Below are 15,532 nucleotides of genomic sequence, written 5' to 3' on the forward strand. Positions count from 1 at the left end.
CGTAACCCCAACCAATTTTCACTCCATTGTTGTTTAGGCAACTCTGAGTTTTTCGACCAAAGCTTTTATTATTACCCAAGTGCCTTGCAGATTATTAGTAAACTGGTTTAGACCAATGCATAAGTGCATCGAAGCCGCAAAATAATATAAAAAAAATATATAAATAAACTTTTACAACATTGTCTACGGGCCCACGTATCATTTAGAAACGAAAAGAAACCGTAGCTACCCAAGTAAAAGAAAGAACTGTAATTATTTTCTTTATTTATATTCGAGATAAACATATTTACATGTGGCACACATATACATATTAAAGATATAATACGTCAACATTAAAATAGGTAAATAGAAATTATAATAATATTATTATCTGGGGGCACGGCAGTGACCCCATCAAGTATAGCAATATAGTTACTTGAACTATTGTACGATAAACTACGACATTATGCATCCGATAATGTTTGCAAGATATTTATTTACTGGTACAGTGATCGTGACACTATATTTTTGTAGCTGTAGTTTTATGTTAGGCTATAAATACACTGTGTTGGCCTGTCTACTCTCTTAATAATTTGATCGCAAATCGAATTTTGGTACAACACGTTTTTCGCAAATAAATGCTACGCGTTCTTTACAGTTATGATCATTGAGTAAGCCATCTCTCATCACAGATCCGCACTTTTCATTGTTGCCTTTTTTACTTGGCTCGCCATCGCTAAACGTAGTAAATCCAGCTTCAGTCAAGGATTGACCTGAAATATTTAAATACAATTATGTCATTTATTCCCAATCCGCACTGGGCCCGCGTGGGAACTATGGCCCAAGCCCTCTTGTTCTGAGAGGAGGCCTGTGCCCAGCAGTGGGACGTATATAGGCTGGGATGATGATGTCACTTATTCACGGCTGATAGCACTACGGTGTTGCAGTGCGATGCTAACTCATTGCAAGAAAAGCTTTACGTGTTAAATTGAAATTAAAAATCTACTTATATAAAAATTTTATATTCTTCTTTGTTTTATCTATAATTTTCTGTATAAATAAAAATTAATTGAATGTTCGTGCATCACTTCAGAATGACCGCAACTATTTGGTGAGTTTTTTTTTTGTGTAAGTAATTGCCAGGAAAAGGTATGAAAGAACATGTTTGAAAATGTACACGGAAAAGTTCAAAAATAGGATTTAAAACTCTTTATACAAAATATGAGTAAGTGAGTGAGACAGAAGTTGCTTAAGAGGTAAAATAAGAGTCATTTTCGACATTATTTATTAAATACGTGCGAAGCAATACTTACCATCAATTGTAACAAACGACTCTTCATTATTAACCGATCTTTTGAAGCCAATGCTTGCAGATCCCTTAAAGAAATCACCAGGAATGTCTTGTGGTGGGTTTTGAGCAAACAGTTCTTTTAGAACCTGTGATTCAGCTTCGCTGTTGATAATGGCCAGGTTAGCGTCTTCCTTCTGACATGTTTCATAGGCATCAGGCCAAAAGAGACCCTCCTTATGGAACTTATAGCAACTCCCGGTTTTATTTGATAGAACGTAATCTGGAAACAATAAAATTTTACATGATTTACAATAAAATGAAATGTAACTGAACGATTGCATTTTTATGCTATAAAATTTTCCTGTACCTACGTATTTCCCAGGCCTTGGTTAAATATTGTAAAAGTCGTGACTATGAGAAGCTCGAAACATGGGAATTTAAAAAAGGGATTCGATGTTAGTCTTGTTTTGTGAAATAAAAAAATAATTAATGATAAAGTAAAAAGGGTGGGATGTAACATTTTTGATTGCACCTAGTTTCAAGTACTTAAATGCTTTCTGGTGATCATTTTCTGTTTTTGTAAATTAAAAATGCTTAGCAAATAAATAAGTATTTGATTTACTAAACATTTTTAATATGTCCAGTAATAATTAAACAAAAATTTAATAAAAACTAATGTAATGAAACTATAGTGTTTTTTGTGACTTTCCCTTAATTCGCATAATAGTGATTGTCCTATTATTAAAACGCTTCTTTATTTTATTTATTTATTGATAAGAAACAAACAGTCTTATACATAATTATGAGCAGACTTAAATTAACACAATCTAGACCTATAGTTTCCTTAAAGGTTTATGATAGCAGACAGCTATTACAAAGAAAGAAATGATAATAATAGAATTTTGATAGGTACCTAACAAACATAAAAATAAAACAAGTCCAGATTTGTTATGTTGTCACTTCCCTGCAAGTGAAACTAGACAGGAAAGCTGAAAACAATTAGTTTAAAATATAAATTAATATTATAACTAGCCTAAAGCCTGGTTACTTGAAAGCCTTCTTCAGCATCTCAAGTGAACAATCAAAAATATCAACGTCCACCAGTTTTTCACTATTATTAAAAATGCCACACGCACGCCTAATAAACATATTTCTAGCATAACATGTCCTACTTCGAGGTATAGAAAAGAGATCTCTTTTACGACACTGGCGCTCTCACCTGCGGGGAACTCTGAAATTTATTTTGTGTAATAGTGTCGGGGCGTCGAGTTTTGAATTAATTATTTTGAAAAGAAGAACAGAGTCAGTTGAGTCTCGGCGATCACTGAGCGTCTGTACTCTGAAATGGCTGCAGGTATGTATGTAACCTGTATACTGTATTCCAGTCCTAAAAGCCAATGACCTCATAAAAATTTTCTGCAGTCTCTCAATCCTACTTATGTGAACATTATAATAAGGTTTCCACACCGACCAAGCAAATTCTATGTGACTTCGGACAAAGCAATTGTAAATAATTTTGTATGTTAGAGGATTCTTAAATGGTTTACTTACACGTAAAATAAAACCCAGTTGTCCATAAGATTTAGCTAACATTTTGTCTATTTGTGGGATAAAATGATAGTTTGCTGTCCATGATAACGCCAAGGTCACGGATTTTTGTGACTCTGTCCAAAGTCATACCTGTTAATCTGTAAGTATAACTTATTACACTACTCTTTCTTGAGAACGTGATCACGTGACACTTATCTAGATTTAGAAATAAGTTATTGCTATTGCAAAAGTTAACTAAACTGTCATGGTCCTCTTGTAACTTTTCACAATCACTGGTATCTTTAATGTCTCTGTAAATTTTTGTATCGTCTGAGTAAAGTAATATATTAGAGTTCTTAATGTATTTAGTTATGTCGTTGACGTAAAACGTAAAAAGTAAAGGACCTAAGTGGGAACCCTGCGGAACTCCTGAGCTGATTGATTTCCATTGGGACTGATAATCCAACAGAACCACAGATTGGGTTCGGTTTTCAATATAGGACTTTATCCATCTGAAAAGATCGCCATGTATACCAATTTTCCACAGCTTAAGCAGCAAAGTATAATGACAAATTTTATCAAATGCCTTAGAAAAGTCAGTATTAATAGCGTCAACGCTGTATCCATCATCCATGGCGCTGGAGATATCGTTAGTGAAGATTAACAAATTACTATCGACAGACCGACCTCTGAAGAAACCATGTTGAGCAGGATTAATATGTCGACGGGTGACTTCGAATAACTGATCGGTAACGATTTTCTCTAATAATTTTGGAAAAACACATAATTTTGAGATCGGACGATATTTTTCTATATCCCGGCTGACCACTCCTTATGGAATAGGGGTGATCCATGCTTGCTTCCATAATTTGGGAACACAGCCTTCTCTTAAAGATTTTTTGAATAGTAAAGTAATTGGTGCAGCCAGAGAATTGCTACAGTTTTTCACTAAGAGAGGGTGTATGCCGTCTGGACCTGCGCCTTTATGTATATTAACTGATTTTAAGTATTTTAAGACAATCTGAGAGTTAATTTCAATACACCCTAAGTCAAAAAGTGGTTCAGCGGCTGGGACTTTAAATATCTCATCAGATAGCAAGTTATTATTAGGTTTCTCAAAAACTGACTGGAAGTGGCTATTGAACATATCACAAATTCGCTCACCATCTGAACTAGTCTTCTTCACCTTCTTCATCTTGAAAAATTAGAGGTTCGAAGGCGTTTGGATACCGCTCTAGTTCTAACCGTATATATGTCATCTATAACGTTGATCTGGCATATTATGCTTATTAAGAATGAAAGAAGTATAAAATAATTAACAGGCATAAAAATGCCTAATATGAATTCACATAAAGTTTTGAACTTTAAGACGCATAACTAGTAGTTCCTTAAACACAAAATTCAGTACAAATGAAAACTATTTCGTATCTACAGAAGGGTAGTTAGGGTAGTATAAGAACTTATCCAGGTTATAGGTAAGTTTAGTATTTAATCGGGTAAGAAGAGCTAAATCACATAGAAAAAGGAGCTCCGCTTAGCGAGGCTTCGTCGACTATCCACCTACATCCCATAATCGTGCTTAATTTACGGTATAAAAGTTATACTCCGTTATGCGTAGTACCTTTTAATATTATGTGAACTAATACTGAGTTTGAATATCCATTCTTCATAATTTGATTTAAATTTAAAATTAATACTTAAATGGACACAAAGTTAAGAGTAATTAATTAGCACAGAATATTGGAGCTACTACGAGATATAAGATTTACGTATGAACTTACCACTATTATCGTCTTCCGGATAACTACACGAGTGAGCGTTCGGTAAGGGTTTTTCACAAATGAACACTACACGTTTATGACAGTTGTAGTCATTTAGTAAGCCAGTTCTCCACACGGACCCACATGACTCATTTTTGCCAGCATTATTTGGCTCGCCTGCTTGAAATGTACTAAATCCAGCTTCAGCCAAGGATTGCCCTGGTATATTTAAACAATTTAATATCAATCGTGCATATCAATGAACTAAAAGCAACTTTGCTCAGGTGTGGCCGGTGACAAATCAATTTGCCAATTTTGTTTTGCCACTGAGCAATTTGCCGCAGGTGAGCAATAGTTATTTATGTCAGAAGGGAGCAAAATGTTGTATTTAGGGCGAAGGCGGTACATTGCATTCAGAATGAAGCGAAGGATTCTACAATAGAATCCTGAGCAATGTGAGGGATTCTAACGTAGACTCCTGAGCGTAATGAGGGATTCAAGTGTTAACTAGATTGTAAATGTTTTTTGAAATTTGTTGTGAAATATTTTTTTGTGTCTCAAGGGAGCAATAACCTTGAGCGTAGTGAAGGATTCAAGTGTTAACGCCCAAGATGAAAATTATTTTGCTCTCGAGTGACTCATACAACTTTTCACACCGAGCATGTAGAAACTTGAAAAAAAAACAAAATATAATTAAAGATCAAGCAGCATAGAAAATGGCGTATAAACTTAAAAAAATTGAATTTGCAAAAAAACACTTAAAAAAGCCTTTAAGAGAAAAGTTGCACTTTGATCCCTCTCGTCAGGGAGGAAAAGTTACTTTTTTGAATGAGAGGTGTGAAAAGTACTTTTTTTTAGTTTACTGTCATAAATTATAAAAATGTAATCATTTATTAACGGGACAATAACATTCCGAATTTCTCAGAGGCGTACGCAGTATAAAAACGCCTGCTCATGGCATCCAGAATTCCGACGCCAAGGCGTTAATTATGAACTGTATGCATGATGATAATAAATCAAAGTTTTGCACTAATGCATTAGGTACTTGCCGTGAATTGTAACAAACGATTCATGATCGTTTTCCGATCTTCTGAAGCCAATGCTTGCGGAATTCTTGACGAAATTACTAGGAATGTCTTCAGGTGCGTTTTGAGCGAACAGTTCCTTTAAGAACTGTGATTCATCTTCGCTATTGATGATGGCAAGGTAAGCGTCTTCTGCCATACAAGTTCTGAAGGCATCAGACCAAAAGCGGCCTTCCTTATGGAACTTATAGCAACTTAAAGTTTTATTATACAGAACGTAATCTGAAAAAAAAAATCTGTTAATCTTTATGTCATGTTAATCAAGTGAAAATAATCATAACACTTGTATTTACATAGATATTAAATTTACCTGAACGTTTCGTGTAGGCCTTTGTCATGGTCGTGTCCACGAGAAGATAGAGATGCCGAGATTAAAAGAAGGGCTTTAACCCTTCCTACTTGGGGGATAGCAATATGAAAGCTTTAGATTGATTCAAGTGTCAAGTCAATTATGGTTTCTGACACAAAATACCACAAATAATACCAGGCCTCTGTTTAATATAAGTTACAAGTCCTACAATTTTACATAATTGACACTTTTATTCCGGGACCCGGACGCTTGCCACTCCAAGGGATAAGAGAAGCTGAATGTGCGAATTATGATTGGTTTTTGGAATTGTTACTATTACGGTTATCTCGTAAAATACAACGAAAATACAAACTGAAACATGGATGCACTGAAAAAACAGAAAAAGAGACCAGCGCTGAGAATTTGGAGTTGAAACAAAAAATACAAAAAGACTTCAAAAATCAATCTCAATTTGATTGCTTAATAGCGACATCTCTTGTCCAGGTGAGCGGTTAGTTCCGAAGGAGTGTTCTCGTCTCCCGATGAGAGCTAAAACATAGATGTCGCTAGTGTCGCTGCTTAAGTGGCTAAAAAAGGAAAAAAGCAGGCTGCAATGTGTGGTGCATGGGAGAAATTTGTGTCTAGACTCCTGTCCAGTGGTGGTGTAAGGGTCATAGCACGCAGCACGGAATGCTGAGGACCTGGGTTTGATTCCCAGCGCTGGTCTCTTTTTTTGGGTCTTTTGTGTGCATCCATGTTTCAGTTTGTATTTTCGTTGTTTGAATTATGTAAAATTGTGAAACTTTTATTAAATTGGGGCCAGATAACAGAGTCATGCCAGAACTTACCACTACTTTCAATGCCGTCCTGCGAGTAGCTACACTTATGAGCGTTCATCATTTCTGGCGATTTGTGACAAATAAAGGGATAATCATTAGTGCACTTAACATCAGCCAACCGTCCCGATGAATACATCACCAGGCAATCCTCTTCTTTGTTAAGATTGTCTGGTTCACCTTGCATCCATTCCACGTCGAGTTCCGATAGAGGAGTACCTATGGATAGTTTAGTTATATTGTAAATGTGGTTATAAGGTGATTTTACAGGAAAAACTCAAGCCCCTGCCACTGTTTTAAGATGCAATAACATAACATTAAAGACTTGTGACGTAATTTCCTACCGTAATAAGTCCATCGGAACATCGGAACTTCTCATTATAGGGTAATGAAACAAAAAAGTTGATCATAAACCCAAACAAGCAAATCATTAAATAAGAACAATAACCTGATAACATTACAAAAAATAATAATTGCAACTTGGTCGCATAGGGTTTTTTTACATCTATTTTGAGTCCATCAGTGCTGTTAAGAAAACTTTTTCTTTACAATACCTGTTATTGTCGTATAATCGCCCTTTGAGAATGTAGCGTGGATCCCTGTATACACAGGGACTTTGAATATTTGTCTATTAGTCATTATTTTTAACATAGCAGCAAACATGTTTTTACTCTCGGGTGATGCTAAAATACCGCCTGCAGAGAAAAAAGTAATTAAATAATTATAAAACTTCAAAATAATTAAGTTTTCAAGTACCTATATTTTTTTCAATGTTACTGTTTTTCTAGAAAGTGAATGAAAATATGATTTTTGATTTTCATTGAGTTTTTCCGCGTACAATTGTTTTTTTTCCGTGCTATGTCACCAGTGCATCAATATCTGACACAAAAAAACCGGCCAAGAGCGTGTGCGTGTGATGCACAAAATAAGGTTCCGACGCTATTACGAAAAAATTAAGTAATATTTTTCTAAGAATTTCGTATTTTATATGGAATTTCCAAGTTTAGGTATATTTTATACCTTAGGCAGCTTTTTACTCCTAAACTACTAATAATTCTCAAGCAAACTTAGCCGTTATAGTTTTTATTGAAATTTGATATACAAACATATTATTATCATTGAATCGATAAATCGTCTTTGAAAATCCCTAATGGTTTTATAAGACCTATCCAACGATACCCCACACTATAGGGTTGGATGAGAAAAAAAAATCACCCCCACTTTACGTCTATGGGAGGTACCCTAAAAAAATTTTTTTTTAATTTTGTAACACCATACGCCGCCAGATTGCGCTAGCAGCGAAATTGCATAGTTCAACCTGCGCGGGCAACCAACAGATGGCGCTGGCTGTAGGTTCAAACTCGCTAACGCTTGTCCGCCGGCGAGTGTTTATATACGGACCAAAGAAATTGTTTGTTGTCAGAGGTAGGAACTCGGTCGTGCACGCTATACGCTCTCACCCTATAGTTGAGTCGTCTTAGTGTCATTAATCCAGAGTTAATACATTGCTGGTTCACGAATCTCTCCACCCCCCCAGTAGTACTCGCGTCCAGTATTGTACCGCATGTAGTAAATGTGTAATCTCTATAATTTAATTATACCTAGTCTCTTGTACTAAGATTGCGTATCTTTACTTCATTCCCCCGCCTCTCCGCTACAATTTTTAATTGTACTTTTTTGTCGGCATAGTTTACACATATATCCGTGCAAAATTACAGCTTTCTAGCATTGATAGTCCCTGAGCAAAGCCGCGGACGGACAGACAGACAGACAGACATGGTGAAACTATAAGGTTTCCATTTTTGCCATTTTGGCTCCGGAACCCTAAAAAGCGTGCATAAGTATCTGATACGTCTCTATTTCTAGAGCCGGTAAAGGGGGTGTCAGTCGGGTAATTTTTCGTTAGTTTCTGTCTTTCCTTCGGCATCTTTCACTGGAAATGTCACCTCTAAACACAAAGTGAAACAAAAGTGCCGAATGAATTCGTTTATGAACGAACCCACTCGGATGAACGAAAAATGAACAGTCTGAAGACAGAGAGAATTTCGTCTCGAACCCTGTAGCAGACGAACGTCAAGTCAAACGTCGCGGCAAAATGGTGTTCAAGTGGAACGAACAAAATAAGTTGCTGTTTTTGGAGAATTATAAAAAAATACCAATGCCTTTGGAACCACAAAGTTAACGAATACAAGTATATAAGAATTATAGAAAAACGCCTTTATACCAAAACGAATGAATGTTATTTTTACCTGACTGCGAAGAAGGCGAGATGTGTTTGACGCGTATGTATGTAAGTATGTATGTATGTCTATTCCTATGTCCTATTGTAACTACTCAACGGCTAACCCGATTTTGATAAATTATACGTCATTGGATTCGTATTGATGACGCAAGTGACACTGGGTACATCAAATTCTTGAAAAACCAAAATGGCGGAATTTTGGCGCCAAATTGTAAGTTTTCAAAAAATGTATTTTATTCAAACCTATCGAGTGGGGTATCAAATGAAAGCTAATAATTAGCCCATTCTAAATATATATGGGTTATAATAGTTTAAATCTACCATTTTCACAGCAGTAAATTAAAAAATCAAAAACCCGACTGCCTTAAAAAATACTAAAAAGAAGAAAACAAGTCTAGTGGGCTTGAACTTTTGTTAAGTAGCCAACTTAAAGTTCAACAGTCGGGACCCATTTAAATTGTGACTCTTTAAAATTCTTATTTACGTCATTCTAGCTAAGCCGTGTGAACATGGAATAAAAGAAAAATGAAGGATGTACTCGAAAGAACATTCGAGTGAACCGTCTGATACGTATCATTTTGCACGCTCGCTGTAGTAGACATTAACGCAGCTAACTGTACCTAAGATGGTACCAATTAAAAGTGAACACCGTACTAAAACAATTTACGTCGTACCTTTTACGACATAAAATATTATGTACAGTATATAATTTAATGGTATCAAGTACATACACATGTTTGGTGCTTGGTACGAAAATATTTATATTGATAAAGTACATACCTTCTAACTGACATCTCAATTGGGCCTCCTGCCAATTAGCAGGGATTCTGTGCACTTTTATGTAACCTCCTACTGAAGGTACATGTTCATATGTATCTCTCGTAGTCTCTGAAAGCAATCGTTGTCAATTTTAGGTTAATGATAACAATAATTTACTTTGAGACAATCGTTCGTACTATTAATAGTAAAATCTGAAAAAGTACATTAAATGAAGTTAAAAATGTCTTGCTTGCAATAAATAATACCAAACGCAAAAAAAAAACATAGTAACCTGCCACAAAAACGAAGAAGAGCAGTAAAAAAATATTATTTAACATGATTTTCTAATTTCCTTACAGACTTGCTTCCAGGACTATTGAATTATTACTAAGTAGGCGGATTTTACAAAAGCATATTATATACCTTTGATAAAGGAAGGTTATCGGAGTAGGCACAACACACTTAACATAATTATTAAATAAAATACACACATAAAACTATTTACACATAAAATTATTTTATAGCCCAGCTATCATCCAAGCCTCTTTTCTTTTATCAAAAATATATTAAAGGTATTTTTAAAGCATCTTCGGGACTGAAATACCGCATAGAAGCCAATTATAGTGGTTTTAGCGATTTAAGCTTTTTTTTTTTTCATTTAGGTACGTCGTATGTGGCAAATTATTTTGTTTCTTCAACACTTTAGGTAACGATATCATGTGAAATACTAATAATGACAGAGTTACTCGCACCTACTATTTAATACTTAAGTGACCCAAATGGTTACATATATGTATAGTAGTTTATTTATTTATATTGTAGTTTATGTATTATATTGTTTAAAGCACTGTATAGTAGCTTCCATTATTTTAACTCTAAAACTCACCCTTTGTCGGACCCTAACGTATTGCTCCTCTCCTCTCATCCACTCAAAGGTTGACTGGTAGAGATCCCTTAAAGGGATAAGTCCGCCTTTGTACAAGTATCTTAAAGTTTGTCAGTTGTATTTTGTTAATTTTCTTTTGTACAATAAAGAGTTTACATACATACATACATGGTTCATCCATATCCATACAAATATTATAAATGTGAAAGTGTGTGTGTTTGTATGTTTGTTCGTCTTTCACGTTGAAACTGATCGACGGATTGACGTGATTTTTGGCATAGAGATAGTTTATGTGCCAGAGAGTGACATAGGCTACTTTTTATCCCGGAAAAATACACAGTTCCCGAAGGAACAGCGCACGATAACCGAATTCCACGCGGACGAAGCCGCGGGCAAAAGCTAGTAGATAATATTATTTCTTGTTGCGGGAATACCCGTAGATACAAAGGTCACCGATAAGCATTTTGTAACCAATTTAACAAATTTAATTTGTAACAGAGGGAAACTTATGATCGTGATGTTAAAAAAAAGTGACTGCATTTTATTTCAATTTATTTATTATAATTTATATTTCAACTAGCTTTTGCTCGCGGCTTTGTCCGCGTGGAATTCGGTTATTGCGCGCTGTTCCCTCGGGAACTTTGCATTTTTCCGGGATAAGAAGTAGCCAATGTCACTCTCGGTGTACTGCCTTTTCGGCGAAATATGTTTCGCCAAATTTCACTTAGCAACCAACCTTTCGCCAAAGTTTCATTTGGCAAACTAATATTTGGCATAACTTTACTTCGCATTTTTTTTATTTCGCAACATTTTTACATTGCAAAATTTTACTTCATCACACATTTATGTGGTAACTTATTGAATGGCATCCAACCTACTTTTCTAGTGTCATTTATCCTGGCTACTATAAAACAACCTAACATCGAAGGCTAAGGCGGGAGCTACGATCCGCTTCGCTCCCGCCTTAGCCTTCTGAACCTAAACTATCCAAGTCGCTTCTGCTCCGAACCGTCTTGCTCGCTCGCTTCGCTTGCTCGCACACATAACTTAATAACACAAGTATAACTTTGCAATGTAAAAAATTGCCCAAATGTTATTTGACAATTTGTTATTTGCCTAAGCCAATCATTTGCTACATAATTAATTACCACATAAATGTGTGATGAAGCAAAATTTTGCAGTGTAAAAATGTTGCGAAATAAAAAAAATGCGAAGTAAAGTTATGCCAAATATTAGTATGCCAAATGAAACTTTGGCGAAAGGTTGGTTGCTAAGTGAAATTTGGCGAAACATATTTCGCCGAAAAGGCAGTTACACCCAATCCGTCTCTCCAAACAAGAAATTCTAAGTAGCAAGAGAAAAGACAAAATACCTATTAGTTCTATCCCTACTGCCCCCGCAGTCCCTTCTCACCCCCATTTAACGGTATATTTTTTAACACAATGCATTTGATATACAGGGATTTTGGTCCGGCTATACCTATTTATAAATTTATGATAGAACTATAAGCACATAAGCACGCAAACGTTTAACTTAAATATACGGAAAAAATAAAATATGATGTATTATCAGATTTACGATTAGTGTTTTTTATTTCCATTTATTATTCTAGAAATGTTTTTTTTGACATTAATAAATGAATTGACATAGTCTTACAAGGAAAACAATTTACATAATTGCAATGCTTCATATTTTGTACGCCAGAAATGGCTGAATGGCGCTATAAATATATATTATAAGACCTTGATGTTAACCCGTTCAATGCAAATAATAGTTATTTGTGCAACAAGAGAGCAAAGTTATTTTTTTGTTGCGAGTGTTGATTTTGGATCCCGACTAAGCGAAGGATTCTATAATTGAATCACGAGCGTGAGCGAGTGATTCTAGGTTAGAATCCTGAGAGCAGCATGGGATTCAAACACACGAGATGCAAAAAAACTTTGGTTTTTCGTTTGCCAATTTTTCACCTCAGCAGCGAGAACATAATTTAAATGTTACATAAAAATAAAACCACATATTATACCTACCTGTTTACAAAAAAAAAACATTTTTTTTAAATATAATCCGATTATTAAGAAAAAAATATAATAATCACACTTAAAACCCTAAAAAAGTGTCCAGTAGGTACAATACAAATCTCATACTCATAACATGCATTGTAATTTGAGCTTAGAACTTCTTGTAAAATATGTCATACTTATTTTTTAATACTGCAAAAAGCCTCCTCTTGGGGTCATTAAAAAGGTTGAACAATTTACGTATAATTTATTATAACTGTTATTAAACCTTTAAATATGATTTTATTAAGATTTCTATTACAGATTGGTTACAAATTCATTCAATTTAACAAATATTTAATCCAACTGTAGAGGCGGTATACGGAATTCTTTTAAAAAAAAAAACAAAAGAAGCGGCTTTCGTGCAACGAAGTTGCATACTTTGTCAAAAGGTCGGGAAAATTTACATATGCAATTTATTAGGTATCGATGTATTTTTAATAACAAATTTAATTTAAGATTGTAATCAACACATTTGATCCTATCTCTCGCTTTTTTCGTTTTGAAGTGAAATGACAGATCAAAGTAAAGTTCAAATATTTAGAATTTAGTGAGTAGACCCAACACTGTACTCAGAATTTAAAAAAAAAGAAAAAGTTACTTTGTCTCACGGAGTGAGCAAAATGCGATTTTGCTCACTGATTTCCCATAGCAAAACCTGCCTGTTTGAGGTGCTGAGGTGAAAATATATTTGATTTTGAATTGTAATTGTGTTTTTCCAATTTTATTTTTTATGTTTACGATAAATTCGATATTCAGACCACGTATCACATAGAACACTATTGTTTTAGTTGTAGCAGTTTGAAATTGTTCCGTAATTTATCTGTTGAACGCGAGGGATTGCACCAATTAAAAGAACTTGGAGCTTCCACGTGCCTTGTCGTGGCTTAAAGTCTGTGTGTCGACTATCGCAGACTCGTGACAGTAATTTTTCTTTTATTTTTTTATACGACTGGATGGCAAACGAGAAAGTGGGTCTCCTGATGGTAAAAGATCACCACCGCCTATAAACATCTGCAACACCAGGGGTATTGCAGACGCATTGCCAACCTAAAGGCCTAAGATGGGATACCTCACGTGCCAGTAATTTCACCGGCTGTCTTACTCTCCACGCCGAAACACAACAGTGCAAGCACTGCTGCTTCAAGGCAGGATTAGCGAGCAAGATGGTGGTAGCAATCCGGGCGGACCTTGCACAAGGTCCTACCACCTGCAGACCCACCTGCCTCTTGAAATGCAGTATCCAGCGATGATTCCAACAAATATTAAATATTAAATAGTACGTAATTTTTTCCCTATAAAATAAATTAGTGTGTAATGTATCACTACATAATCACTACTGTTTACTGTATTTTTGGATACCAACGTCCGGTTACTTTTTGTGTTTGTATAAAAAATCACGATGTATTTATTTAGCTCTATTATCATTCCGAGTTTGAAGTTTGTACGTTTAAACTTAGAAGAGATAAAAATAAAACAAGAATAATTCGTTTTTTGTATGCCCCCCCCCCCTTTTTTAGGTATCGTTACATAACGATAGCCACATGGGCCCGCGATGTAACAAATCCCGCGCTATATGTACATATGTCTTGTACTATAAAGTGTGTTACCCGCAGCCAGGTCTTTTTCAAGGGAGGTTAAAGTAACGTATTTCTGTAACTTGAGCATGACATTAATTCAATTAATAAACTGAAATTCAGACTTTGTTAACTTTTTAACTAAATTATAATTGCCAGCAATGTAACGCAAAGTAAATTGACAAGTAATAATCAAAGTATCTGTCGGCTGTCAGTTACCTACTACACTTTTAAGCGATAAGACCGCCTATCATCTACCCTGAATCAGTGTTTATATTATAAGTTTTTTGTACTGATTTGTGGTGTGCAATAAAGAATATTTGTATTGTATTGTACATTTATTTGTCAAGTTATTTTGCTGTCCATTGCTGACAATTATATTTTTTTGTTAGAAAGTTAACAAAGTCTTAATTTTAGTTTATTATTTAAATTTTTATTAATGTCATGGCCTAGTTACAGAAATACGTTACTTTAACCTCGCTTAAAAAAGCCTGGTTGCCGGTAACACACTGTATACATAAATAAACCAATTCTCAATCTTTTTTTATCTATGGTCCACAAATGTGTCGTAGCAATGCTGCCGTAGTCGTAGCTTGTCACAATGTCGCGATGAAATTTCAAAACATCTGAGCCTTAGAGCCAACAAAGTTGCGGACGCTAGGTGGCGCTGATATCGTGCACATAGCCAAAATAAGGAGCGACAATAATATATGAATGTAGTTAATGGGATCAATGAAATGAAGGTATTTTTGAATAAGGTAGTTGAAACAACTGTGTTTTCAGTTTTTCTGTTTATTATGTGAAGCAAATTATTTTTGCTTTTTTTAACATTTTCGGAACAATTCCAATGAGATTAAATAGAATTACATTATACCTTTCTACCAATAGTAGATTCAAAGCTAAACCGCTTACACACAAACAGATGACCCAGCAAGACTATTATATAAGGATTCCTTGCTGACGATGGAACCCTAAAAATACGGTTCAAAGAGGCATTATCTAGCTATCGCGGAAATAACCCAAGATAAGCACAGTGACCTAACACATTAATGATTTAAGTTAATTCTATAACCATTTTGCGTGTTAATATACTAATATGTATATACTAAGCAAGTGGGGATACATCTTGTATTTTTAACTTTTTTTAAATTACGAGTCCGTAGCCCACGATTTTCGTGTGAACTCCTTGCTAGGTACGGCAAAGAGTGAATTTGTTCGTTGTGTTTATTTTTGTTCGTTAC

At 35.0% G+C, this 15,532-nt stretch overlaps 1 protein-coding gene across 1 annotated transcript; it reads right to left on the reverse strand.

Annotated features, from left to right (window-relative positions):
* Window positions 1-247: 247 nt before the first annotated feature.
* Window positions 248-10,537, reverse strand: LOC141430567 (macrophage mannose receptor 1-like). The gene is made up of 8 exons (XM_074091337.1): window positions 10,064-10,537; window positions 9,793-9,900; window positions 7,325-7,465; window positions 6,783-6,989; window positions 5,610-5,867; window positions 4,582-4,779; window positions 1,293-1,550; window positions 248-752 (listed from the first exon to the last, which is right to left on the reverse strand). The coding sequence occupies exons 1-8, from the start codon at window positions 10,107-10,109 to the stop codon at window positions 565-567; spliced, it is 1,404 nt and encodes a 467-aa protein (XP_073947438.1). The 5' UTR covers window positions 10,110-10,537; the 3' UTR covers window positions 248-564.
* Window positions 10,538-15,532: the final 4,995 nt, after the last annotated feature.

This window comes from Choristoneura fumiferana, chromosome 8 (genome assembly GCF_025370935.1).
Source record: "Choristoneura fumiferana chromosome 8, NRCan_CFum_1, whole genome shotgun sequence".
NCBI classification, from domain to species: Eukaryota; Metazoa; Arthropoda; class Insecta; order Lepidoptera; family Tortricidae; genus Choristoneura; species Choristoneura fumiferana.

Excerpts from the sequence above, each read along its gene's own strand:
- LOC141430567 (XM_074091337.1), bottom strand. The coding sequence starts at position 10,109 with ATGTTAAATAATATTTTTTTACTGCTCTTCTTCGTTTTTGTGGCAG. Across the intron at positions 6,990-7,324 it reads CGATTATACGACAATAACAG|GTACTCCTCTATCGGAACTC; the intron begins GTATTGTAAAGA and ends AACTATCCATAG. Across the intron at positions 5,868-6,782 it reads GGACGGCATTGAAAGTAGTG|ATTACGTTCTGTATAATAAA; the intron begins GTAAGTTCTGGC and ends TTTTTTTTTCAG.